This window comes from Hydra vulgaris, chromosome 14 (assembly GCF_038396675.1).
Source record: "Hydra vulgaris chromosome 14, alternate assembly HydraT2T_AEP".
Lineage (NCBI taxonomy): Eukaryota > Metazoa > Cnidaria > Hydrozoa > Anthoathecata > Hydridae > Hydra > Hydra vulgaris.
The window spans coordinates 41,902,871-41,930,833 of NC_088933.1; the positions used below are offsets into that span (position 1 = coordinate 41,902,871).

Genomic DNA, 27,963 nt, shown 5'->3' on the forward strand with positions numbered 1-27,963 from the left:
ATATGTCATGTTATGCAGTTAAACATTGCTGTAAGACTGGTGTTTGCTTATCTTTAACTTGTTCACAGCTTTCTTTTAAGAGGTATTTTTTTATTACACCAAAAAATATGCAACAAACTGTTGCACAATTTGTGGAATTAAGCAAAAAGTGGTTTTATGGTGTTGAATCTGCCACTCCTGTTTTTCTAGCTAATGGAAAAGATATACAAGTCTTAACTCACCCAGAAGAATTTTACAAAGAACTATTGGTAAGCAAAAAATTGCTGACTTTTAATTGGTTTTAGTTAAATAGATGCTCAAATTTATTTTTTATAAAAAAATTTTGAATATGTTAAATAATTTTTTTTTATTTTGCAAATTAATTTAACCATTAAATTAATTATAAATCTTATTAATTTAATTATTAATTTTAAATCATGAAATTTAAAAGCTAAAACTAATAAAGTTATTTTCTGTTTTTTTTTTTAAAGAAATATTGTTTTATAAAGTTTAAACTAATTATTTTGTTTGTTAAATATGTATGTTTTACTTTCTATGTAATCAGCTTAAAATTTAAAGTGCACAAGTTTTAATTTGCTAATTAAAATTAAAAAGCTAATTTATATTACAGTAGAATCTCTCTAATTTGAATTTTATGGGGAAAAATAAAAGTTTGAATTAGACAGGTTTTTGAATTATAGAAAGTTGATTTTTCTTAAACGCATTTCACGATGTCTTTGCATTCAATCAAATTATGGAGGTTTTCGAATTAAGGAGATTCGAATTAAAGAGATTTGTACTATTATTTTATACTTATGATAACTAATTAAATAATTAATAAATATTTAATATTATTTATATTTACATAAATATAAATTAATTTATTCTTCAGTCAAATTTTTATTTATGCATTTAATAAAAATGCATTATTCAATTCAGTCAAATTTTTTTGTTTGCAACTTTTTTAACTTTAAACTTTGAAACATGATTCTTTTTAAACACTGGGCAAAGAAACTAAACGAAAAGGGATTTACAATGCTACTTTTGAGTAATAAAGTTTTAATATAACGGGGCTGCTATTAATTATGTCATTAAAATATTGGGGAAGGGAGGGAGTCTGAAATTAAGTTACTTAAAAAAAGAAAAATAAATGATGACTTTTCAATTTCAATTTTATTTTGGGAGGGGGGAAATGGTCATTTTTTTACCATTTAAATGAACAAAACCAATAAGATCTATCTATTTAACTAGTAGTAAATTCTCCAGTGTATTTAACTAATAATAAGTTCTCCATTATATTTAACTGGTAATAAGTTCTCCAGTATATTTAATTAGTTAAGTTCTCTTGTATATTTGTCTTAAATTATCTTGGAACTTTATTTAGTTAAAAATAATAAAAGTAATTTTAATAAGATTTAAAAGGAATCTTAATAAAAATATGCTGCTGCATATTTTTATTAAGATTCCTTTTTTTTTGTAAATTTAGTTTAAACAGCAGGATTTAAATTAAAATTACTTTTTAAAACTGCTTTTTTTTAATATAGCATTTTGGAAATTAATGGAAACTAGTAAACTTGCTTCAACAAGTATTTTACTAAGTGCTTAGTTGCTAATTAGACTTAAGAAGGCTGTAAAAATTATTCATGCTCGCCACTTTCTTATTATAGAGTCTATTCTTAATCTCTATAAATCTCAAATCCGTACTTGTATGGAATTAGGGCCTTGCGAATCCAAAATTTTGATTTCGAATTGAATCTCGAATTAAATCTAATGAAATGAAAAAAATTTCGAATGGAATCTTGAATCCGAATCTCGATTTAAAAACAAATTCTTTCATAAAACATGTTGAGAAAACACAGAGAAGATTGTTGCAGACAATTAAAATCCGAAAACAAAAAACGTAACTTGCATAGTTGAAAAAAAGTCATATTGCATGATGAAAAAAACTAAATATGGAAAGAAAATCATAAGAAAAACCCCTCAATAAAAAATAAATATAATATTCATTACAAATCACAAAGTTTCACAAGCTGTCTTTAATTTCACACACTGTTTTAGTATATATTTATATTCTGGAATATAATACTAATTTTATATTCCCGAATACATATTTACCACTTTAAGTCAGATTTTATGTTTGATGTTTATTTTTGTTATTTTTAACAAAATGTGTTTTATTAATTGCAGTTAATAAATAATAGTAATATTGTCTGTCTGTCCTGTCTGTTGTATTAGTCATGGCTACATTACTTGCTCGATATATTCAAAAGGATGAAAATAATGGAAGCTTTAAGTGTCTAAGCTGTCCTTCAGTTTTTAAAATACAAAAAGCAGGAACAACAAGTCACTTATGGAAACATTTAAATGACAAGCATAAAACTATTCATTTACAATTGATTGAAGAGAAAAATGTAGAAAATGCTGAAAAACGGCAAGCCAGTGAACAAGTTATTATGCTGGGCAAAGTGAAAAAAATGAGACAAAGTGAATTGACTTTAAGAGCAACAAGTCAATTTACAGTACTTCAAGAAAAAGTTATGATGATACAATACTTAAATTTATTGTAAAGGACAGGCGTCTGTTTGAAATTGTAGCTGGTACTGGCTTTCAAAACTTGGTTAATACATTTATTGGAAATATAGACTTTAAGTCACCGCACCCAAGTTAGCCATCTCGCAGACTAAATGAATTGTATGAAGATGCTTTAATTAAAAAAGAAAGAATAATTGCCACAGAGAAAATTGGAAAACATAACATCATCTTTGAACACTGGAAAGCCTTAAATCAGTTTAATTTTCTTGTGACACTTCATTATATTTGTGCCAAGTGGTTATTACACAAACACTGCATTAGTGTAATAAACTTAGAAGCCATAAAAGCCGACAATACTTCATAAGTAACTGCAAAAATTGTCAACTCACAAGTTGAGAAATTCAAACTGGACATATTCTATGCAACTACTGATACAACAAATGCTATGCCTTGTACTGCTCATTTTATGGAAATAGAATGAAATCCCTGTGCAGCTCATTTTCTACAATGTGTCTTGAAATGCTCACAGGAATCTCAACCTGCTCTGACATTAGTGATAAAGGCTACCAAAAAAATCTGCCGTTTTTTTCATAGTTCAAGTGATAGCTTGGCCGCATTAAACAAAGTTCAAAAATTGGAAGGATTAAAAATAACAACCCCTCCAGATGACTGTAAGACAAAGTTCAGCAGTACAGTGAAACTACTTGGTTGGACAAATAAGAGCAGTGTTGCTGTTTCCATGGCTTTCACTGAATGTGCTGCAAGAAGAAGATGTGCTTTTCCTTTACCTCCACCTTTAAATGAAAAAGATATTATCTTAAAAGAATGTTTACCAATTCTGGAATTAATAGCTGAGGCAACAACTACTTTGTCTGTCGATATGACAGTGGGAATAAGCTTAGTTTTACCTTGCATAAAAGACTTAAAAAATGAGCTAAATGCATACAAGACCATTCACTGTAAAAAGTTGAAAGATGCTTTACTTACTGACTTGACTGAACAGTTTGATCTGACAAATGCAATTTATGTTACAACCACATTTCTGGACTCACGTTTTTCATTGGATCAAACTGAAATCAACATTGCACAGACCACAATTCGATGTCACTTAGAAGCTGCATTTGCACAGACAAAAGCAGTGAAAAAAATAGAACCAATTTCTGTTCAAGTTCAAGCTCAAGCTAATAAACCTCTTGCTGGGAAGTCTTCCTTGCTTCACAGAGTTCTGTCAAATGCTTAAATTCTGAAAGAAAAAAACCATGTTATTGAAGAAGAAAATGCTGATAGATTAACCAAAGAATTTGAGCAGTTTGCAGTGTTCAACAGTCTCACCACTGGACTTTTGGAAAGCACATGAAGAAAAGATGCCATTGCTAGGAAAGACTGCTAGAGACTATTTGTCAATTCAATCATCCAATCGTGCTAGCGAACGAGCTAACTCAGTTGGTGGTCAAGTTCTTTGCAATAAAAGACTGTCGCTCACTTCTGCCAATAGTGAAAAACTAATCTGGGCAAGAGCAAACAAGGACTTAGTTTTTTCTTAGTTTTTTTATTGGTATGGCCTGACTGGCCTATCAGCCAGGTGAAATTTAAATAAATACATGTTTTGTGAAAGAATTTGTTTTTAAATTGAGATTCGGATTCAAGATTCGATTCGAAATTCGTCATTTCATTAGATTCGATTCAAGATTTGATTCGAAATCAAAATTTTGGATTCGCAAGGCTCTATATGGAATACTGTTGCCATATCTGTAGCGGATCTTTGAATGATACCCTTTCTCTTTTAGACAAGGTTCAAAATCACATCGTTAACATAGTTGGATCTGCTCTTGCAGTCAACTTTCAACCATTGTCACTAGGGCTTCCAATACCGTACCAAAAATTAAATACCAGTTTTTCAGTATTAGATTTAGTGAAAATCGATATACCGGTATTAATACCGGTATTTACAAATATTCAAAAAAATGTTAATTAAAACCCAAACTAACAAAACAAGTATTATTCCAAAACTTTATTGTTTAAGTTAAACTAATATATGAAATTAGTTCATATAAAAAAAAAATGCACTAAAAAAATTATTCACTATTGAAATAGGCAACAAAAAATATAAGTTATTTAAAATTTTGTCATTCAAAGATGTTTGAAATTTCGTACATAACATTCCTGATGAAGAGAAAGCCCATTCAGTTTCTACGCTTGCTGGACTAATAGTTAAAATATAATTGTATACCAACTTCAAGTTGGTACCACGTGTACCGTCTTCCTCAAATTTAGAAATTTCTTTTTGTATCATTTTAGTCAAATTGTTAATATTTCGATTTGTTTTTGGCATTGTTTTTATTTTCATCTTATTATTTATGGCCATGTCCAGCTGCTCCTGTAATGTCAAGCTCAAAGGTTCGTCATTGCACATTATGGTATCTTCGTCGTCTGTTTCGAATGGCAATGCTGTAGTTTCAGCTTGGATGGATGAGAGCTGCTGGATAAGATGAACATTTAAATTTACCAAAGCAGTTTTAGTTAGCCAATCAAATATGATATCTTGACCAAAATTATTTTGGATTTGATTTCCTTTATGAAGAAATTGTATAAGATAAATTTGTGCATCTTTCTTTTATTCTTTTAAATAAGGAGGTCTTTATATTGTTACTTAATGATCCTTCGCCCAAATTTTGCAGCATAAGTGCCAAGGTAGTATTAGCGGATAGAAGATTAGCATCTCTCCAACCTAAAGCTTCTACAGCCAATTTCACTGGTAGCGACATAGAAACTGTTGATAATATTAATTTTAATTGAGATTCCGTAAAGTTAATAGCTAAGTTTAAGTTAATCAGAGCTTTTTGAATGGAATTTTTAATTCATAAAAACGATCTATCATAAAAAGTAAGCTGTTCTATCTGGTTTTATTCTCAAATATTACTGGCAGTTCTTTACCATGTTTAGTTTTTACATAAACTTGAAGGATTTCATTTTTTGTTGGCGATTGTCGAAACAACTTAACAACTTTTTTAACTTTGCTTATCAATGCAGCCAAATTATTTGCAAACTCATTTGAATTTAGTGAACTCTGAAAAATCCTTAATCCATCTAAATGGTCTTCATTATATTTATCTGAAATCTCATCAGCACTCTCTTCATTGGGTTCAAAATAATCATTTTTCGAATCTGCAACTGTTATTTTATACAAGACGCTAACCACAGCCAGTTGGATTCCATGGGTTAGATAAAGTTGTTGGTTGATGGAAATTAATCCTCCCAGTTTCTTCATAACCCATGCACCATCCATATGATATCGCAATCAATTTTTAAGTTGTGTTCTTTCAGTAGGTTGTCAATTAACTTAACACACATTTCTGCTGGGAAATGTCCATTAACTTGTACTAAACCCAAATTCCAAAATCTGTTTTGAGAATAAACATTGATGTTTAAATAACGTCTATTTTTTACAGAAGTCCACTCGTCAAATGTAAGGCTATATTGGTTTCCTTGTTGTTAAAATTCAGATAATTCTTTTATTATCAAGTTTCGAATTTTAGTAGCATATTTCATAACTATTTGGCGAATGGATTCGGATGCTTTTGGCACGTCGAAACCTCGAGTAAGTCAGCGATTTTCTTAGCTCATTGAAGATTGCCCTGAATGGCAAGCCATCAGTGGCCGTCATTTTAGTTAAAACATTTGGCAGTGTATCTTCGTCTTCGCTTTTCGTAAAATAAGTTGAAATTTTATTAGATATTTTGCTATTATAACTCTCTAAAAATTGTTTAATGAGAAAAATAACTGAAATACCGGTATATATCGGTATTGAGAGCTCGGTATTGGAAAAATGGCCAGTATACCCGGATACTGGTTTTTGTTATATGTTTGGATGCCCTAATTGTCACATCATCATAATGTTGCTTCTCTTTTTCTTTTTTTTTAAATACTATAATGGGCGCTGCTCTAAAGAGCTAACGTCTCATGTGCCATCTAATAAAGCTTATTCTTGTGTTACTCTTCAATCAATTAACTCTCATCCTTTTACTGTGATTGTTCCAAAGTGCTTCAAAAATTCTTAGTTGTCTAGTTTTTTTCCTCAAACATCAGTTCTTTGGAATTCACTCCTTTCTTGTTTTGTTAATGTTATCTTTCTTTATAAACTTTATCTTTTCTCTTCCGGTAACTTCCAACTTTAATATTGGTTGCTTGTAGCCTTTTTAAAAGTGAGCATATTAAAAAAAAAAATTATATAAAAAAAGTTTCACAATCATTATTACATTTTTATTTTATTAACTGCAACATTTTAAAAGAAGTAAAGAAATTTTCCTACTTGATTATATAAATTTAATAAAAATGCAAATGAAATTTAAAGATTTAAAAAAAGCATATACAAACAACAATAAATATAATAATGTATACAACGCAAAATCAAATAATCAGTTACTGAGTTTGAATACATATTTTTGAATACCTCTTTTTTACCAACATGTAGAATTAAATTTAGAAAAAGATTTAGAGGACAACATACCAAGAATTATGTTGTCCTCTAAATCTTTTTCTAAATTTAATGAATCTAATCTAGCATCTGACATATTCAAACACAAAATCTTTTAAACAATTTTTAGTTTGCTTTCATTCATCAGTTACAACAGGCACTGGTGCTGAAGCTATTCCTGGGAATATATATTTTTTCCTCTGAAAGTATTAATTTTTCATTGTCTGTTGGAGCATCAGGTTCAGTAAATTGTGTTCATAAATATTTCTAATTCTGCATGAAATAAATGAGCATCTTTATTTTCTCCATTTGACCTTTGTCTAATGTGATAATGTTCGTATACTTTTAACACATCAATTTTATGCTTGCTACATATTTAAATTCCAGCATCAATTTCAGGATGCCCATCAAGTTTATCTTTTTTATTTTGTTCAAGAGATTGTATTGCAAACAATACAATCATTTTAGCATTTCAAATTTTCAAATCACCTTTCTGCAACTCATCAGAAAGGTTCTTTGTTTTTGCAATGACTTCTTAAATAATCTTAAGCATAATGATAAAGTCTGGATTCACAATCTTTTTAAGTACTATTATAGATTGATCCTTTATTTTTTTATCAAATAAATTAGACTGACTTCTTTCATAAAAACATTCAACAGTAGATTACATACTTATCAAAAATCCTTGAATAGATTCTGAACGTGCTTACCATCTAGTATTTGATAGATTGCACAGTTTCAATGAGTTTTTCAATGCACTCATGTTTAGAATTAAGTTTAATGAATTGTTTAGTACTTAAAGAAGTAAATATGAAGCACATTTCAAGAACGCCAAAGATATTTGAAGCCGTTTAATTTCTTTTAACCGCATGTTAAACAAAAGTATTAGTTTGATGAACTTGACATCACTTGCTTTTTTCGAAATTTTTCCATTCCTTTGTGTTTTAAATGGTATTCCTTTAAAGGTATTTAACTCCTTTAAATATTGACACTAAGTTAAAAGGTTATTGATTTTCAATATTATTAAATTTAATTTAATAATATTGATTGAAAATATTATGAAATTAAAATTACAATTCCATTACTTGTTTTTTCAGTTACCTCGCATATCTGCACAATTCTTTTTTTAATATAACAGTTGTTATCCGCACACCTGTAAATACTTACTAATCACTGCGTGACACATCTGCTATAAATAAAAGCACTGATGCTTGATTACCTTAAAAACAATTTAGCTTCGAACATCTTGTTTAAGCAAATGAATGAAGTCATTTTGGGATTTAGCACTCATATATGTCACATGATATTTTCTAAGTTTTTTGTTGCTCAACCATAGTTTAGTACCAAGTAAAATAATTATTAAACTGTCTAAAATTTCCATTTTTGTCTTGATCGTTTCAACAAAACACTATTCCTTACCTACCCAATATTCAAGCCAAATCAATAAGAACTTTTATAACACATTAGTTAGACTCCATTTCCTCTTTTTTACTAATAACAATCTGCCTCTATATATTATCATATTTTGTTTTGTTTAAAGTGTTAGAAAAAGTTTGGTCAGTGGTGTCCAGTATATTCTTGGCTGAAATTTTTACCTTACAGGCAAGCTCTGTGAATTCAATGAGAAGTTTTTTCAAATGCAAATTGTTTGTATTTTTTACTTCTAGTTTTAAATCGCATTAAGTTAAAAGTTTATACAATTTTTGTAAATCTACCAAATCTGAAAATGTAGTTTCTTTTTCCAATAAGTTAACAGCATATGGTTGGGATTCTACTAACATAGTTTTATCACAAAAATCCAGAATTTCAGGCACTGCTATCATTTCATCACATGGTAGTATCAATATTTTTTCTCTCATTTAACATTCACTTTCAGATATTCTTTCAGAGATTTTAGTCAAATTTTTATAAATACTCATTTCCAATTCATTTGTTGTTATGGTTTCTTCATGAACAGAAGATTATATTTGTGGTTTTTGGTTCTCTTAATGTTGTATTACAAAATTTTTCAAAGCTTGCTGTACTAGAAAGCTGTTGTACTAGAAAGCTGCTGTACTAGAAAGCTGTTGTACTAAAAAGCTGCCGTACTAGAAAGCTTGTTGTACTAGAAAGCTGTTGTACTAGAAAGCTGATGTACTAGAAAGCTGTTGTACTAGAAAGCTGCTGTACTAGAAAGCTGTTGTACTAGAAAGCTGTTGTACTAGAAAGCTGCTGTACTAGAAAGCTTGCTGTACTAGAAAGCTGTTGTACTAGAAAGCTGCTGTACTAGAAAGCTTGCTGTACTAGAAAGCTGTTGTACTAGAAAGCTGCTGTACTAGAAAGCTACTGTACTAGAAAGCTGATGTACTAGAAAGCTGCTGTACTAGAAAGCTGATGTACTAGAAAGCTGATGTACTAGAAAGCTAATGTACTAGAAATCTGCTGTACTAGAAAGCTGTTGTACTAGAAAGCTGATGTACTAGAAAGCTGTTGTACTAGAAATCTGCTGTACTAGAAAGCTGCTGTACTAGAAAGCTGTTGTACTAGAAAGCTGCTGTACTAGAAAGCTGCTGTACTAGAAAGCTTGCTGTACTAGAAAGCTGTTGTACTAGAAAGCTGCTGTACTAGAAAGCTGCTGTACTAGAAAGCTGTTGTACTAGAAAGCTGTTGTACTAGAAAGCTGTTGTACTAGAAAGCTGTTGCACTAGAAAGCTGTTGTACTAGAAAGCTGTTGTACTAGAAAGCTGCTGTACTAGAAAGCTGCTGTACTAGAAAGCTGCTGTACTAGAAAGCTGATGTACTAGAAATCTGCTGTACTAGAAAGCTGTTGTACTAGAAAGCTGTTGTACTAGAAAGCTGTTGTACTAGAAACTTGCTGTACTAGAAAGCTGTTGTACTAGAAAGCTGTTGTACTAGAAAGCTGCTGTACCTGAAAGCTGCTGTACTAGAAAGCTGCTGTACTAGAAAGCTGATGTACTAGAAATCTGCTGTACTAGAAAGCTGTTGTACTAGAAAGCTGTTGTACTAGAAAGCTGTTGTACTAGAAAGCTGTTGTACTAAAAAGCTGCTGTACTAGAAAGCTTGCTGTACTAGAAAGCTTGCTGTACTAGAAAGCTGTTGTACTAGAAAGCTGCTGTACTAGAAAGCTGCTGTACTAGAAAGCTGCTGTACTAGAAAGCTGCTGTACTAGAAAGCTGCTGTACTAGAAAGCTGCTGTACTAGAAAGCTGCTGTACTAGAAAGCTGATGAACTAGAAAGCTGTTGTACTAGAAAGCTGCTGTACTAGAAAGCTGATGTACTAGAAAGCTGTTGTACTAGAAAGCTGCTGTACTAGAAAGCTGCTGTGCTAGAAAGCTGCTGTACTAGAAAGCTGATGTACTAGAAAGCAGGAACTTGAAGAATTATTACGACAATTAAAGATTCCAAATAAAAGGGTTTATATAATAATTAAAATTCAAAAAAAATATTTTACTTTTATGAATGTATTTTTAAAAATGGTAATATTTTAAATTTAATTTTATTAACTGCAGAAAACTATTTACAACAGAATACTATCCATTTATTTTTTGGTTATGGCATTTTTTTAAAAACTGATTTTTTATTTAAGAAATCAATCAGTTAGTCCAACCTAAAATTTTATAGATATCTTATAACATCTGTGTAAAAAGTATATGATTACTACAGGTTTAGTTAAATCTTTTCAATTATCTTAGTATAACAACATCTGTGCAACTATATCTAGAGATTTACAGATGTAGTTACATCTTTTCAATTATATTAAAAATAGCTACAGGATTTTATGAAATTATTAAATTATAATGCATTATTTTAACCAGATGTAGTATCATATATGGTTTTTTTCAGATGTAATTACATCTGGAAGAAATTCATCCAGATGTTATTGGACTTGAAGATAAAGGGGAAGTGTGGGAGAGAGGCCTGGTATAGTAGATAATAGTTTAGGTAATACAGTAGAAATTAAATTTTGAAAAATAAAAGAAATAAAATAATAGCTTCAATTTGCTGTTTTAATAAACAAATTATTTTGACACCTTTTATGTTTTATTTGTATTTACTTTTTTATAGCTTCAGTCTTCTATTGCTAATAAACGAGTTTCTTTGGCATCTCTCTATCTTGGAAATGGTGAAAAAGAAGAGAAGCTTGTAAATAAGTTATTGTTTATTTAATTGATATATATATATATATATATATATATATATATATATATATATATATATATATATATATATATATATATATATATATATATATATATATATATATATATATATATAGTTTATTAGTTTATAGTATTAAAGTTTCAGAAAGTTTAATCTGTATTGAATTTATTTGGGACAAACTGGATCTGTTTTTAGCATTTTATTGATATGTCTAACTTGGACATATCAATAAAACAAACTTCAACAGCTAAGGTTGTCAAAAAAGTCAGACATTAAAAAAACATCTTTTTTACAATCTCTCTTTCCAAAGAAACAATGCAGGGCATCTTGGTTTCTAAGGGATCTATTATATTTGTTCCACAACTATTAAAGAGCTTTGCTACAGAAGCATTTTTGAAATTGAGACTGTTCTTAACATTCACGATTCATAAGATCAATGTTCATAATATGGGCGGTTCATAATATTGTCAGTTCATAATATTATCAGTTCATAAGTTCAACAATTTATAATAAGTAAAACTTAGCACAATAATAAACAAGTCATTAAAAATTAATTAATGTTTTAAATTTGATTTAATTTTTTTATAAAAAGTTACTATGTGAGATTAACATTAATAATCCTTTGTTATGATATTAATAAATAGAACTTTAAAATGTACTTATAATTTAAAATCTAAAATTTAAAATAAAAATTAATAGCAAAAATTATATTAATTACAAACACACATTTTAAATGAAAATAAAACTGAGAAGACATCTAATTTATAGAAATTCTGTCATTATTGCTCAGTGTCAAACAATCGTTGATAATACAATAATCATTGATAATACAATAACAACATGACAAAAAGTTATAACAAGTTTGATCACCATACTTGGTATAAAAAATAAAAAATAACATAACATTTAATATATACATTTTCAATAGTTTCTCAAAGTTTTTATAGATTTTCAAGATTATTGATCAAAAACACACAGTTTTATATACTGGCACACCAAAATATTAATAATACAGCAAAAAAAATCAACAGGAAGTTCTTTAGCTCTTTAGATAACTTTTTCACAACATGTCAAATGAAGTGTTGACATCTTTCTAATTTTTTTAAAATTGCTTTTTTCTGACTATCAAAATTGAAATTTTAACAAAAAATACTTGATCTGAATTGTGATATGATCATGCTATTAAAATAACAATAAAAAAACATCATCTTATATTTGAATTTTTTTTCCTGACTAACTATTATATAAACTTGGTATTATTTTCTGTGAGGTGCCTCATATATGTATGTATACATATACACACACAGATATATGAGGCGCCTCACAGGAAAAGGTACCAAGTCTTAGTTTCTAGTTACAGAGATATTTGACACAATAGTTAGTCAGGTCAAAAAATTCAAAAATTAGATGATTGTTTTTTTTTATAGTTTTATCATATTACAATACATATTAGGTGTTTTTTTGTGAAAAAAAATTTTTGGTAGTTGCAAAACAGGATTTTTTTTAAATGTGGAAAAGGTACCAACTCTTCATCGTAAAGAACTCCTTGTTAATTATTTTTTATGCTGTATTATTAACGTTTTAGCGTGCCAGTATATAATACTTTTTATTTTTGATCAATAATCGTTGAAAATCCTAAGAAGTTATTGAAAATATAACTTATTTGTATGTTATTTATTAACCATTTAAATCGAGTATGGTGACCAAATATTTTATTAAATTTTTTGTTATGTTTTTAATCGTAGTACCAACAATTATTGATTGATAAAACAGTTATTAGATTAAATGAAGAAATAATTTTAAATATGCTTTTCTTTGTTGAATTCCTTTTAACAGGTGCTACTTTAGAAGCAAATTGATTTGAAATGCTGACGTAATAAGCCCGCTTAATTCATAAATGTAACTATGTATTGCGGTTTTTTTGTATTTAAATAGAAGTGCATGACAGCAATGTTCATACACACCAAGTTAATTATAACAAATAAACAACTATTTGTTGCAAAATTTCTGCTAGTATTTCAAACCATCGATGAGTATGATTCATCACTACCTTGCTGAACATAAATGTCCTATCAAAGATAACCTGTATTGCCATGCTGACAATTGCGTAGGGCAAAATAAAAACAACATTGTAATGCAGTATTTCTCTTGAAGAGTAGCTGTTGGGTTAAACTAAAAAATAACTAATATGTTTTTACCTGTCGGTCACACAAAATTCTCTCCAAATGCAGGATTTGGGATTCTGAAATCCAAGTTTCGGCGAAGTGAAGTAGCTTCGGTCAAAGAGTTTGCTGCATGCATAGAAGCTAGTACTCCAATTTCAAAATTGAATAAATCAATCATCGTCAGTGATAAGAATGGTTCAATTTTTGTTCCAACATATGATTGGTAAGAACAGCTTTCACCTAATTTTAAAATGATAATATCAAGAAATGACACTCTTTCACATTTCAATTTGATAAACCTGGAGTGATTACTTGTAAGATTGATTCGGACAGTGCGGAGGTATATGGCAACACCAACTCATCTCAAAAATTACCACGCCACAAATAGTACAACCTAAACTTTTCTACCAGAAAGACAATGATATCGCTACGATAGCATCCAAACTTTTGTCCCAGAACGCAGAAAAGATTTAATTTGTCCAAAACCACAAGTTGACAGGATAATGTTTGCCCAGGTTTTTAATTTTTTAACCTACCATCATTACAAGAATTAAAATACGGATATATTTGACTTAATATTTAGGCTTTGAACAATGAAAACATCACTAATTATCTTAAATTATTTTTTATTGCTAGGTCAGAGCAGCAAATGTTCATGAAACAGTTCAAGAAATGGTTGGCAATCTAGATTTTTCGATGGGTTTGCCTCCGGTTAAAAGAAAGCTGTCCACAAGTTCTTACTGCAAACAAGTTGGACATAAATAAAATGCTAAAAACAGTTCCAGTTTGCCCCAAACAAAAAGCAGATTTTGACAAAATTTTGTATTTAGTTAAGAATTGGTACCTTTTTGATTTTTCAGATATGTTTCTATTTTTTTATTTTTAAAGAGCTACTGAAATTTATTTGATGTGAAAATTTGTACCCATAATCTAAACTGTATTATGCATTTAAAAACAGAAAATAATCACTAACTTTTTCATCAAACTGAATTTATAACATTTTTAAATTATGCGAACTTTCAACTTTAATTTTCTCAAAAATGCTATTCCGGTTGTTGTCCTGCACAAACAGCTATAACTTGGTCAAAAATAAAGATATTTAGTTAAATTTTTTTTCTTTTTGATCATTTTTCTTTCTATTAAACAGTAGTGCTAATAACTCCATTTCTAATACTTGGTCCCTTATCCTGTGAGGTGCCTCATATATATATATATATAAATATATATATATATAAATATATATATATATAAATATATATATATATATATATATATATATATATATATATATATATATATATATATATATATATGTATATATATATATATAATTATCTGAATATAAGGAGTTTCAAAAATGGTAAATATAAAATATAATTGAAGTCATAAAATTGATAACAAGTTTTTTAAAGATACAACAGGGTTAATAATATTATATAACACAAAAAATAATCAATAGAAGAACCTGTAAAGTTTTTATGAACTGATGACAAGTGTCATTTGGCAAGGTTTAATTGTTTATTCATATTAATTTTTCCCAACCTATGTGAAAACTTTCTTAGGGTTTTATGTTTAATTTCCTGAAGGCAAGTTAGAGTTGATATCTGAATCATACATAGTTAGTGTAATAACTCTTTGAGAGAAGATGCTTATGAATATGATAATTTATAATACAGCTATTCACAAAAGTCTAAACGATTACAGAATTTTAAGATCTAATCTTCGGGTTTTTTTTGAATAAAAATCTAACAGAAATAGATATCAAAATATTTTTTTTTTCCAATTTGGTAAATAGGTTATTTGTTAATAGAATAAAAAAAAGTAGGTTTCGACTCATCACTGTTTACTCAGAAATACAAATTAAGTGATACAAATGAAAAAAAAAAGAGGTATCACAAAAGTTTAAACGATTTTAAAGGATCAATTATTTGCTAATTGATTGATAAATCCGGTGCGAAAATTTTTTTTATTTTTAAATAAAGTTAAAATAAGTAGTTTACAATCAAAAAATTCATCACAACATCATCAGGCAGCTTTTAATTCAATAAAAAGCAACTTAAAATATTGTAAATTTTAAATTGATTTCGATTGCGTGCAAATAGGTCAAAAATCAGTTTCTAGTGAGATCAAGTGACAAGTTATTGGTATGGCGAGGACAAAAAATCACACAAACATTCAAATAGGCAAAATACTTCATGTTTCTGAATATTGCGTTCGAAAAACCATCAAAACCTGGGAACTTATCAAGGACAACTCCGACATGCTGCGTACTGGGAGATCATCCAAACTCAGCAACTGTGACAAAAGTGATATATTCAGAATGAGCAGAGAAAACTCTAGACTCAGCTACAAAAAGCTAGCACAAATCTTTAATGAGTCAAAAAATAATCCAAAAGTTAGCAGAGAGCTTGTGAGACAAACATTGTTGGACAATGTTCGTCTATTGGAGCATACATAGCTGCTAGAAAACCTATTCTTTCAATCATGGATAAACGTAAACAGCGAGTGTGGTCCAAAGAAAGGCTGGGTCGGCATCTGGGGATGTTTTTCTCACAAAGGTATAGGCTTCTGTGAGCTGTACGAAAGCCGAATTAATCAATACACCTACAAGAACACATTGGAAACGTGTTTAGTTCTATCAATCAAACACTTGTATGGCAGAAGCAAGCAATTCATTTTTCAACAAGACGGCGCTTCAGCTCACACAGCTCACTCAATCAAAGAATATTTTTTGGAAAAAAAGTTCAATGTGATACCCTGGTGCCCTAGATCACCAGATCTCAACCCAATTGAAAATAGTTGGTCTTGCATCGAGAATCAACTAACATACCATGAAATTCAATCAACTCAGCATTTGAAGCATCTTTTGAATGAGTACTGGCTGAAGGTACTTTGCATGATGTGCATGAAATTAGTTGAATCAATGCATAAACGAGTTTATCTTTGCTATAAAAACAAAGGAGGACACTTTAAATATTATTTTGCTTTTTTTTTCATTTTTTGTTCGAATGTTGCAATTCGTTTAAACTTTTGTGCTTCTTATTTTTCCTAAAATTTTTTAATTGTTTTTTTTCTAACTAAATATTAAAATTTTTATAATATGTTCATATTTATTTTAAAGCTAATCAATTTTTCTTTAATAAATAAAAAAATTAATTCTACAATATCATTTTACAGTTTTTTTTTATTAAACAATAACCAAACATACTTGATAAAAGTTCTACAATCGTTTAAACTTTTGTGAATAGCTGTATATATGAATATGAGAATTTTTATCTCTCCAGTTTATTGAGTTAAGTTTTTATTTCTTTTTTTACTGTCGTGTTCTTCAATTTCTTAAAACATCTTTACAGTACATAAAGGTGTTAAATATTACTAACCATTGTCACTACCTAATTGTTTCAATCTATATTTTAGGAATGTTTGTGGTCTTTGCAAAATTGAAAAAACATCTTGCAAAATACCTCTTGCAATATTCACCAGACTTACTTGCTTTTTGTGAGTCTAATTTGATTTTGGCTGTTTCTTCCTCTGAATCTCAGTGCTGATGGCTATTATCTGTTGCAAAAACTTCAATAGTCAGGTTCTTGGCTTGAGCATATACTTACACATCAATTCTTTCATTTGTTTCTATTCAAATCAAGTTTGAATTGTCTGACCATTCTTTTATGGGCTTCTAACTCCTCTTCATTCAATCACTTTTCTCTTTGTCTTCTCAAGACTGCACTCACGCTCAAGACTAAAAACCTTCTGATGTTATTTTTGATCAAATAGACCTATCTCTTTTTATTGCTAAACCATTTTTTATTAGTGGCTTTAATGCTTATCACACTAAATTGATTGGTTCAAGCACCACTAACCCTGCTGGTGTTAAAGTTCATACTTTTTGTATTTCTAAATCTTTTACTTTTGAATTTGACTTTTGTATTTCTAAATCTTTGAATCTTTAACTTTGTGACTTGTTTTTCAGAAAACCCTAATCAGTTACTTTCACTCTTTAATTTGTGTTGCATCATTATAACAACATTGCAACAACTTTCTTTTGATAGTAGATAAGATAGTCTTCTCTCTATTATAAGCCTAAGCCTAAGCCTAACCTATCTCTCTATTATAAGCCTAAGACTCAAGTCTTTACTTCCCAAATTTTTATATCTCATCTTGAGATATCAAAAAACTTACCATTAATTCAATATTTCTTTGTTACACAATGTAATATTGATATTAAATTGAGAAAGTCAAAATACAATATATATTTTAGGAGAGAGAGAAAAGAAAGAAATTTTCCTAATTTTTTATAATAATTAGGAGATTGAAAGTTTTTTGTATATTCGTTAAATTTTATTGTTAAATTTTCAAGATACAAGCCACTCTTTTAATCAAACTATAGGCTTTCACTTTTTTCTATTAAATTTTTTGATACAAAAATTGCATCAAACACTGCATTTACAAAGATTTCAAAATGTAATTTTAGCAGGTTAAAAAAATAAGTCTTTAATTTATTGACTGTTGTATAAATATAATGGTCCCATTATTATTTCCTGTATTACTTGCTTTTGTACTAAAGAAATATCCTGCAAGTAGTTTCTTAATGAACTTAACTACCTGCTTTCCCATCAAAATACCAGTTCTAGGAGTATCTCATAATAGTTTCCTAATATCCACAACTGATATCCATTCACACCTGTCTCCATCAACACACAGCAATATTTTGAAATTAAAATGTGTATCCTAGTGGAGCCAATGGTTGAAGATTTTTTCTTATTGCAATTGAAAGAGGATATAGTTTGAGGGTAGTAGTATGTTCACAGAATGTAGTTTTAACTTCCATTCTAAAAGCTTGTCACAATTGTTTTAGATCAATACCAGTTGCAGCTAGGGTTGGTATGACAATTATCATTAGTTGTCAAGATGTTGTTTTGGTTTGGCCTAATACTGCAATTAAAGGGTTGATTGTCAAAAATACAACAAATGAACCCTGTTATTGATAGTTGACTATTGCTTAAAGTAGAATGTTATGAATGTTTTGGATAAGTAATGGCTTTTTGTTTTTAAATGGACATTTTTAGATTTGTTATTCAATGAAAATCTGAATTATAATCCTTTAAATAATTTCTTTGTGCTATTGCTGACGGTTCTTCAAGCGTTTTCTGTATTTAACAATGGCATGCTTGTATTTTAAGTTTTCTTATAAAAAATTAATTTATAGGTGGTGAAATTTTCCTCACAGCCTCAAATAAATAATTCAGTAGCAGAAATCCTACTTCTGTGCTGACTCTTTAACAAGAAACTTCTAATATATCAATAATTTAATATAAATAGGTGAACAAATGTAATAAAGGGTTGCAAAATTTTTATAATTTAAATTATAAAAATAAATTTAAAAAAAATTTATGTATATATATGTATGTATGTATGTATGTATGTATGTATGTATGTATGTATGTATGTATGTATGTATGTATGTATGTATGTATGTATGTATATATATATATTAGGGGTGCACCGATGCCTACTTTTGGCAGATGCCGATGGGTACAGGCCGATACTGATGCAGCGGCCCTGAAATCAAATAAGTAGTATATATTGGATATATAATGGAATTATATACTGGAATGGAAATGCTAGGCTTCCATTTCAGTGAAAATGAAAACAACATTTTTTAAGTCTTATTGTTGATTTTTATTTTCCGCCTTTTCTCTTATTAATTATTAGAGATTTAAAAGTATTAATTATTAATTAATACTTTTAATGAAGAGCTCGTTTTCTAAATATTAAGCTACGTCATTCTGTTTGAATTAAAACAATTTTTTTTTTTTTTTTATAAAGAAAGTTTTTATAAAGTCATTACTTCAAATAACTAGCAAATTTTAAGCAAATGTTTGTACGAAATTAAATTATATAACATTTCTTATATTGAACGTTTACTTATTAAGCGCTTTTAATTTAATAATAAACTTGTTTTTAATTTAACTTTAATGTAAATATAATGAAATATTTTAATAGTAAAGAATAACTGCAAGAGTTTCGAATCAATCAACTTTCTCTTTCAATTCTCATTCATTCAAAGTTTATGTAAACTTTTATTTTCTAAAAAAAGAGTGAAAATGCAAAAAAAATTACTAAGAAGTTTAAAATGCTACTTTATCATTCATTCAAAGTAACACAAAAAAATTTCTTTTATTCTACGCTTCTAGCACGTAATGAAATAAAGACTTTTCATTATTAACATAGATTAAATTTTGAGATAAAAATAAATTGGAAATAAATCATCAATGAACAAAGCAACTAAAAGTCCAATTTGGGACTATTTTGATATTGACGAAAACAGTGGTTCAAAGGTATTTTATAAATTTTGAAAAATGAAAATATCAAGAGGAGGCATATCTGGCAAAAAAATGACAACATCCAATTTAAGACGACATATGAATACAAAACATGTAAAAGTTTTCCAGAAGATCTAAAAGGTTTCAAAAAAATTAACACAGAAAGAAAAAGCTATGTTAATGGATCTACTTTAACCTGTAAAGAGAATGATAACAGCAAAGATTCCTTTAACAATAGTGTAACAGTTACAGTTATTCTAGACCAAAAACATCAACCTAAGCTTGAAGATATTATTAATAAGCATAAGAAATAGACATCAAGTGAGCAAAGAGCTCAAAAAATAACTCTGCTCATCGGAGAAATGATATGCTAGACATTCAGCCATATTCTTTAGTTATAGATCAAGGATTTAACAAACTAATTATGCATCTTGAACCTAGGTATACCATGCCCTCTAGAAAACAAATGACCGAAACAGTTGTTCCTCTAATTTATGAAAAAATGAAAATACGAAATATGAATGATATAGCAAAAGCGGATTTTTTGAGTTTCACTACTGATGTATGGACTGCACATCACAATATTCTAAACTTATATTCTTTAACAGCACACTGGATAAACTCAGAGTTTAATTCTATGACAGCTGTGCTTCAACTTAAAAAAAATGACAGGCTCTCATACAGGTATAAAGATATCAAAATTTCTAAAGGGTTCTTTAAATGAATGGAAAATGCCAACTAACAAAGTGTACTTTGTCCTCTCAGACAATGCTGCTAATTTGAAATTAGCCATAAAAGAAGCTGGTTTAGAAAAAAATTCTCTAAGTTGCATAATCCACACTCTTCAACTTTGTATAACCGATAAGCTTTTTAAGCAGTAAACAATTTTGAATGATCTTATAGCTAAGGCTAGAAAAATTGTCACACTTTCACCATTCTTCATCCTCCATGGATATGCTACATGAAATTCAACAACAACTAAAGTTACCCCTAAATTCACTTATACAAGATGTAGTTACAAGATGGAACTCAACATTTTACACGCTAGAAAGGCTAGTTGAACAAAAAACCTCACTAACATTTTTTATTAGAAATCAAAAGTGCAATGCCTCTAATCTTACAGAAGACTATTAGCTGAGACTATAAGGTTATTAGCTGAGACGCTTATCTTAGTTTCAAAGCATTTTGAGGCGGCTACACTAGAAATGAGTGAAAACAGGGCATCAGTGTCTCAAATTGTTTCATTTGTAGTTTCAATGGAAGCGTACCTAGCCTATGCTTCAGAAAATGCAGGTGAAATAAAAACTGTAATAGAAGAGTTGAAAAAAGATTTTATTTCAAGGTGTTCCAGCTATAAATATACTAAAAACTTGAACATTTCTACAGTTTTTGATCCAAGATTCAAACTGAGTTATGTCATATCAGATGAGGAGAAAGAGACTACAAACTCAAATATTCTAGAACAATACATGAACCTAAATAAAATGGATATTACAAAAAGCCTTATAACTACCGACAACATAACTCAATCAGACGATGAAACAAACGCTTCATCTGAATCAACCCAAGTATCTAGCTCTCCACTTAAAAAATTAAAAATGGCAGAAAGCATATACAATTTTTATCAAATTTCAAAAACAACACTTGAATTAACAAAATCAACGAAAGTGAAGAACTGTCTAAAACTTACAACAGAGGCACAAATTTTGTTCTTATCTAGTTTATATTAAATTATCAAGGAAAAAACGTTTTTCCAAATTATTATAAATTATTATACAAATAATAGTTATGGAAATAATATTGATAATATTCATTAATGGTTAATATTTTGAACAACAAAAATTAGGATTTTTTATTATAATTTGATTTTTTTATTTACTTACATTTCTTATAGAGTTGATGAAATAAACTTTTACTTTTCACTGCCTAATCTGCATCAAAAAGAATGTCCTTATAAATGGTGGGGAAATTACAAAGAAACATGTATAAAGAAACACTCTAGTAGCAATAATATTTTAGACCTCTCATGCCTAGTAAAAAAATATTTAGGAGCTCTGCCTTCTCCTGTGTTCAGCAAAAGATTGTTTAGTACTGGGGGAAATATTTATGAATCGACGCAGTCCCGACTAACTGCAGAACATGGAGAATATCTAGCTTTTGTGCATGCAAATTGGAAATTTTTTGGAGAAATGGAAACAAAAAAATAGATTCACAGCTTTATATAACATATTTTATTACTTTTCATAACATAAAAATTTATATTTCTTTCTAACATAACGCAATTTGTTCTATTATGCTTAAAATACTTTATGTTTATATTTTTTAAATTTGCATTTCTTGATTTTGAACTTCTCTCTTTGTATAGTTTGGATCCATAAGTTATAAATTAAATAAAATTTAAAAAGTTTTCAAAACAATCAGCATTGGCCGATGGTTCTCAGGCTGATGCTGATGCTTCGGCTAAATGGTTGATGCATCGGTGCACCCCTAATATATATATATAATGTATATGTATATATATAGTATATATATATATATATATATATATATATATATATATATATATATATATATATATATATATACATATATATGTATATCAACCCTGGGAATTAGGGTCGGCATTCAGCAATGCCAACCTGAAAGTGTTTGAGGTCGGCAAATTATTGCTGACCTCATTTTTCCAAATTCCTAGGGTTGATATACATATTATATATAATTTTAAATTTCTGAAGAAGTTATGTTTTGCAGTTGAAACTCTAAAATCCTTTTCTTTAGATTCAGGTAATATGTGATAATCTTGAAAAGAAGGAAAAACCTTTTAAAGTCAATATTTTGTTAGAGTATACAAGAGGATCTAGAGGTACTAAAAGTTCTCGCACTGTTTTACTTCCACTAAAGAAACATTTTGGATCAACATCAACAGTTGCACTATTTCATACTCCTAATTTACGTGGCATTTTAAAAGCAATTATTCCACCAAGATTTGATGAAACTGTTAACGTTTCACATGTAAAAGCATATGTTTTTGATGATACCTTAATTCTGAGTGGGTTTGTGATGATTTTTTTTTATAAAATCTGAGTGAGTTTGAGATGAATTTTTTTTTAATTTTAAGTGGGTTTGTGATGGTTTTTTTTTTTAATTCTGTGTTCGGTTTGTTATTATTATTTTTTTTAATTTTGAGTGGGTTTGAGATGATTTTTTTTAAAGTGCTTTATTTAAAAATTAGAGCTTTGCAGTATAATCTAATCATAGCAGAAATAAATTATGTTTTATATTTTAATACTAAATTGAATAAATTATGAATAATTTATTAGGTACTGTTTATTTTTATTATAAGCTATGTATAAGTAATTATTTATAAAAATTTTTTTGCTATTTATTTAAAAAAAATATACTAGCAATTAGTTTTTCAGTTTTAAAATAATTTAATTTTTTATTTACTTTCAATAGAGCAAACTTGAGTGTTGATTATTTCACAAACCGGCAGGATAGATATATCATATTTAGAAATAACAAAATACTTTGTGATTATTTTCAAGATCTCATAAAGACTATCTCGTCTTTTTCATTTGCTCTTCAGAGCAGCGGTGATGTTACATTTGCTTTACCTCACATCCATCCATACCAAGGAAGTAAAAATGGCTTTAACAAATTTGCAAATAAGCAATTATGTGAGTTTACAGAACGTTATAAAAGTCAATATTCTATTACCGATGCAATTGAATCAATAACACAGTTAAATACTTTGAACTCCACCTATGACACTTTAATATTTCCTCTATTGCAAATGAAAAATATGGGAATAACAACAGACGAAAAGTTTACGACGAATGTTCTTTCAACTGCTCCTAGTAATTCTAATTTAACTCTGGCTACAGCATATTTTAATCTTACTGACAATTATTGGAGTATGTTACTCAACAACCATGCTCAGGGTGTTAAACTGATTATGGCACATCCTAAAGCCATGGGGTTTTATAATGCTCCAGGTCTTGCTGGTAAGTACTTCTAAAAATAATAAATAAATGTGTTTTTGCATATATATATATATATATATATATATATATATATATATATATATATATATATATATATATATATATATATATATGTATATGTATATATATATATATATATATATGTATATATATATATATATATATATATATATATATATATATATATATATATATATATATATATATATCATGACCAACAACACGAGTTTTAAAGTGGAGTAACACAACCGTCTATTTCTTTATTACGTGCCCTACCGGCGATGTCGGTCTTGTATATATAATTTATATATATAATAATTTTATTATCAATCACTACAAATAAAATCTTTCAATGTAATTCAGTCTTTCAATGTATTTCAATCAATACAAATCTTTGAATATACTTCAGTCAATACAAATAAAATCTTTCAATGTAATTAGGTTTTAAAAATTGTCAACTTTAAAAAAAATCTTGTTAATTTGATTTGTCGAAAAATAACTTAATTTATTTCTCATCATAGTATAAAACTTATATTAGCAAATTAAATCCTATTGAAAATATGATAAAACAACTGTTAAAAAAATGTGCATTTGATTGCAAGTCATACTAAAATTATAGATAGTTTTATGTGTGTTCTGTAAAAGATATGGTTTTGATTAAAGGTTGGCAATAAATTGAAGTTAGATTAAAAACATTTTTTTACTCACCCTTGTATTACGTCCTCCTTTCTTAATTTCTTAACTTTTATATAACTTTAGAAATATAAGGAAGAGCAAGATAAGGAAGATATACCTTATTTTAATTTTAAATTTTTTTTTTTTTTTTTGTGTGTGATTATAATTCCATTTTTTATTTATTTTGTAATTAGAACTTAAGTAAATATTATGAGAAACTATGCTGAATTCAACAGCACAAATCTCATATGAAGACATTACTTACAAGGAACAGATGAAACAGCCTTGTGCAAAGTAGGTACATTCAAAAAAATAATGAGTATCATCCATGGTTCCACAAAAGGTCTACAATCTCATTTACTGTCCATACTTAAAGTTAAAGTAAACCAGTTGCCAAGTTCATCTGCAGCAACTTCAATTTCAAAAGAATTTAAAGAAAAACCCTAAAACAAAAAACCACTACTTATCATCTCCCCATCAAAAAAAAGAAGGCGTTCTTTTTTTGCTGGGATTTAAGTTTTATTTTAAGTTAACGTTCTTTTTTTTCCTACTTTTCCCTTTGAAATGCCCTAATGAACATAAATGGGAAATAAGAAATCTTTTTATATGCGCAGTTAAAAGTTAATAAAGTTGTTTCATTATACAAATAAACAATGTATATTCACATTAACAAGAAATTGAATCACTTAGAAAATAACACAAAACTATGCCGGCAGATATCAGTATTGATGAGAAACCATTGCAAATTTACAGATGCGCATGATGAAAAATATGATATATCATCATGTGCAACATCAGATGTATATATGATGTCATCATATGTATATATGATGCACATACAATGATGAAGAAAAAGATGATGATTATAATAGCATCTTTTTACTCAGCAATATTGTTGCATTCATTGATATTGTGTAACAATAACATGAGGCTTCTAAAAATTTGCACAAAAAAGAATTGCTTGTTTTTGTCATTCAAATTATATTATTGTTTCACAACTGATCAAATAAATAAGGATAGCAACAATAGATCATCTTATAACTGAAAGTTATAAGATGATCAATTATTGCTATCCTTATAAGATGATCTATTATTGGTATTCGATGATCAACAGTGTAGCAAGTTTTAGTCTTTTTTTTTTTAATAATCCCCAAGGCCAAGAAGGCCACTACAGATGAGGAGGTTACTTGTGGTTATAACCCTCTCTCAACTCTATATCTCTGAAACACGAACCTTGACGAACAAGGCTGCTGTGCAGAGAAATAAGTTGAGCGCGGTACTACCAGGAACGTGGTGGGAATCAATTTTGGAACTTCTCGCTTATGAAGCGAGTGCTCTACCACTACACCACTACCGCAGTCTTAGGCGAGCAAAGAAGGTTTTCAAAGTATTCTGAACTGAAATCTTGTAACTTAAGTTGGATTCTCTTTTTCATGTGGTTAAGATTTTTTGCTTTGAAATCATTGGAATAGACTCTGTTTTAGGTATCCCAAAATGTCTCAATGGGCCTTAATAGCGATACATTTGGTGGATTATCATCCTTAGAAACATAGGTTATATTCAATTTCTTACAAGTTTCAATTGCTAGCTTTGCATAATGACAGTTTGCACCAATCAGGCCAAAATATATATTTTATATTTTTGTGATGCGAATTGATGAAGGTAACAAGTTTCTTTTCAATACAATCTTTGGAATATATTTTTGCATCAATGGCATTATTCTTAATTGCAAAGAAAGGCTTTGATTTACCAAATCTACTAATTGCAATCCTTACTAAAACTTTTGCTTGAAACTTTGATTTAAACTTATATTTAATATTATTTTCAGTTTTGTCTTTATAAAAAAGTAGATTATGGTTTCCCCAACTACTTTATATATATATATATATATATATATATATATATATATATATATATATATATATATATATATATATATATATATATATATATATATATATATATATATATATATATGTATATATATATATATATATATATATATATATATATATATATATATATGTATATATATATATATATGTATGTATGTATGTATGTATGTATGTATGTATGTATGTATGTATGTATGTATGTATGTATGTATGTATATGTTTGTATGTATTTATATATGTATGCATATATATATATATATATATATATATATATATATATATATATATATATATATATATATATATATATATATATATATATATATGTGTATATATATATATATGTATGCATGTATATATATATGTATGTATGTATGTATGTATGTATGTATGTATGTATGTATGTATGTATATAAAAGTAGTTAGAGGAACCATAAACTTTTCCCTTTTTCCTTATAATATGACATTCGTAAAATAATACTTTTTGAAAAATTAATAACTGAAAATAGAATTGTATTTAAGAAAGTGTAGATACACTCTAAAAAAAGAAAGAAATTTTATAAATTATAGAAATTTCTGCCTTAGGATAGGATATGTAAAATATACCCTTAATAAGGTATAATTTTCTACCTTCTAAGGTAGAAAGTTATGTTTTTTAGGTAAAAATTAGATGTCAAATGATTATTTGTAATATAATTTTTTTACCTTAGAATATTGTAAGTTATACCTTAGGCTAAGGCTGTATCGCATATCCTACCTAAAGGTAAAAGTTTCTGCGTCATTTTTTTTTAGAGTGATACTTTTTCATATACTTTAGACGATTTTCATATACTTTGGACGATTTTCATATACTTTAGACATTTTCATATACTTTAAACGATTTTCATATACTTTAGGTAATTTCTTACTTACCACAATTTAAACTCGTTCACTTGTTTTAATACCTTTTGTTGCTAATTTTTTAAATAATTTCAGGTGGGGTACCAAATGCTTACAGTCTAATCTCTAAATGGCGTTATAAAGAGTTGATAAAATATAACCAATACGAAAGAATACAGTTTCTGGAGTTTTACAGAGAAAAATGGACATTTCATGGGAAGGGGTTATGGTTTTATCTTCAGAATAGTTTAGATCAAAACAAAAATAAAAATATTTTTTATAGTAGCGATTATGAAGATATCTGCAGTCCTTTGTTAACTCTTATTGGATCTCCAAATTTCGGTAAGCGTTCTGTTTATCGTGACATGGAAGCTCAAATTGGCATCGTAACTGTTAACAAAAAGTTACAGTTTGACTTGATACAGGAACGTAATAATATGTTGAAAGATACAACGATTGTTAACCTTGAAACATTTGACGAGGAAGAAAGGAAGATTAGTTGGTGGGTTTATTTGATTACAAAGTGTATGAACGACCAGTTTTAATAAGAACGTGTATGAACGACAGCAAAGCGTTTAAACGACCAGTTTTGTTATTCTATGTACGACATAGTATCTAGCAACATGTATAAACGATCAGTTTTGATAGGTTGTGTTAACATTATTGCATTTTTAAATTGTACAGATTTTTATGTCGGACGTAAAAATATTATACATATTTTTTTTATTTTTTTATTTTGTTATTCACCTCCTCAAGGCCGAGAAGGCCACTACAGACGAGGAGGTTACTTAATAGTGGTTATAACCCTCTCTAAACTCTATAACTCCGAAACACGAACCTTGACGAACAAGGCCGCTGCGCGGAGAAACAAGTTGA

General features: G+C 28.4%; 1 protein-coding gene across 1 annotated transcript; it reads left to right on the forward strand.

Annotated features, from left to right (window-relative positions):
* LOC100215465 (CDP-diacylglycerol--glycerol-3-phosphate 3-phosphatidyltransferase, mitochondrial) lies at positions 1 to 27,808 on the forward strand. The gene is made up of 5 exons (XM_065818370.1): positions 1 to 248; positions 11,051 to 11,128; positions 22,413 to 22,687; positions 23,091 to 23,638; positions 27,184 to 27,808. Exons 1-5 carry the CDS (start codon positions 3 to 5, stop codon positions 27,630 to 27,632), a joined length of 1,596 nt encoding a protein of 531 aa, XP_065674442.1. The 5' UTR covers positions 1 to 2; the 3' UTR covers positions 27,633 to 27,808.
* The last annotated feature ends 155 nt before the right edge of the window (positions 27,809 to 27,963 follow it).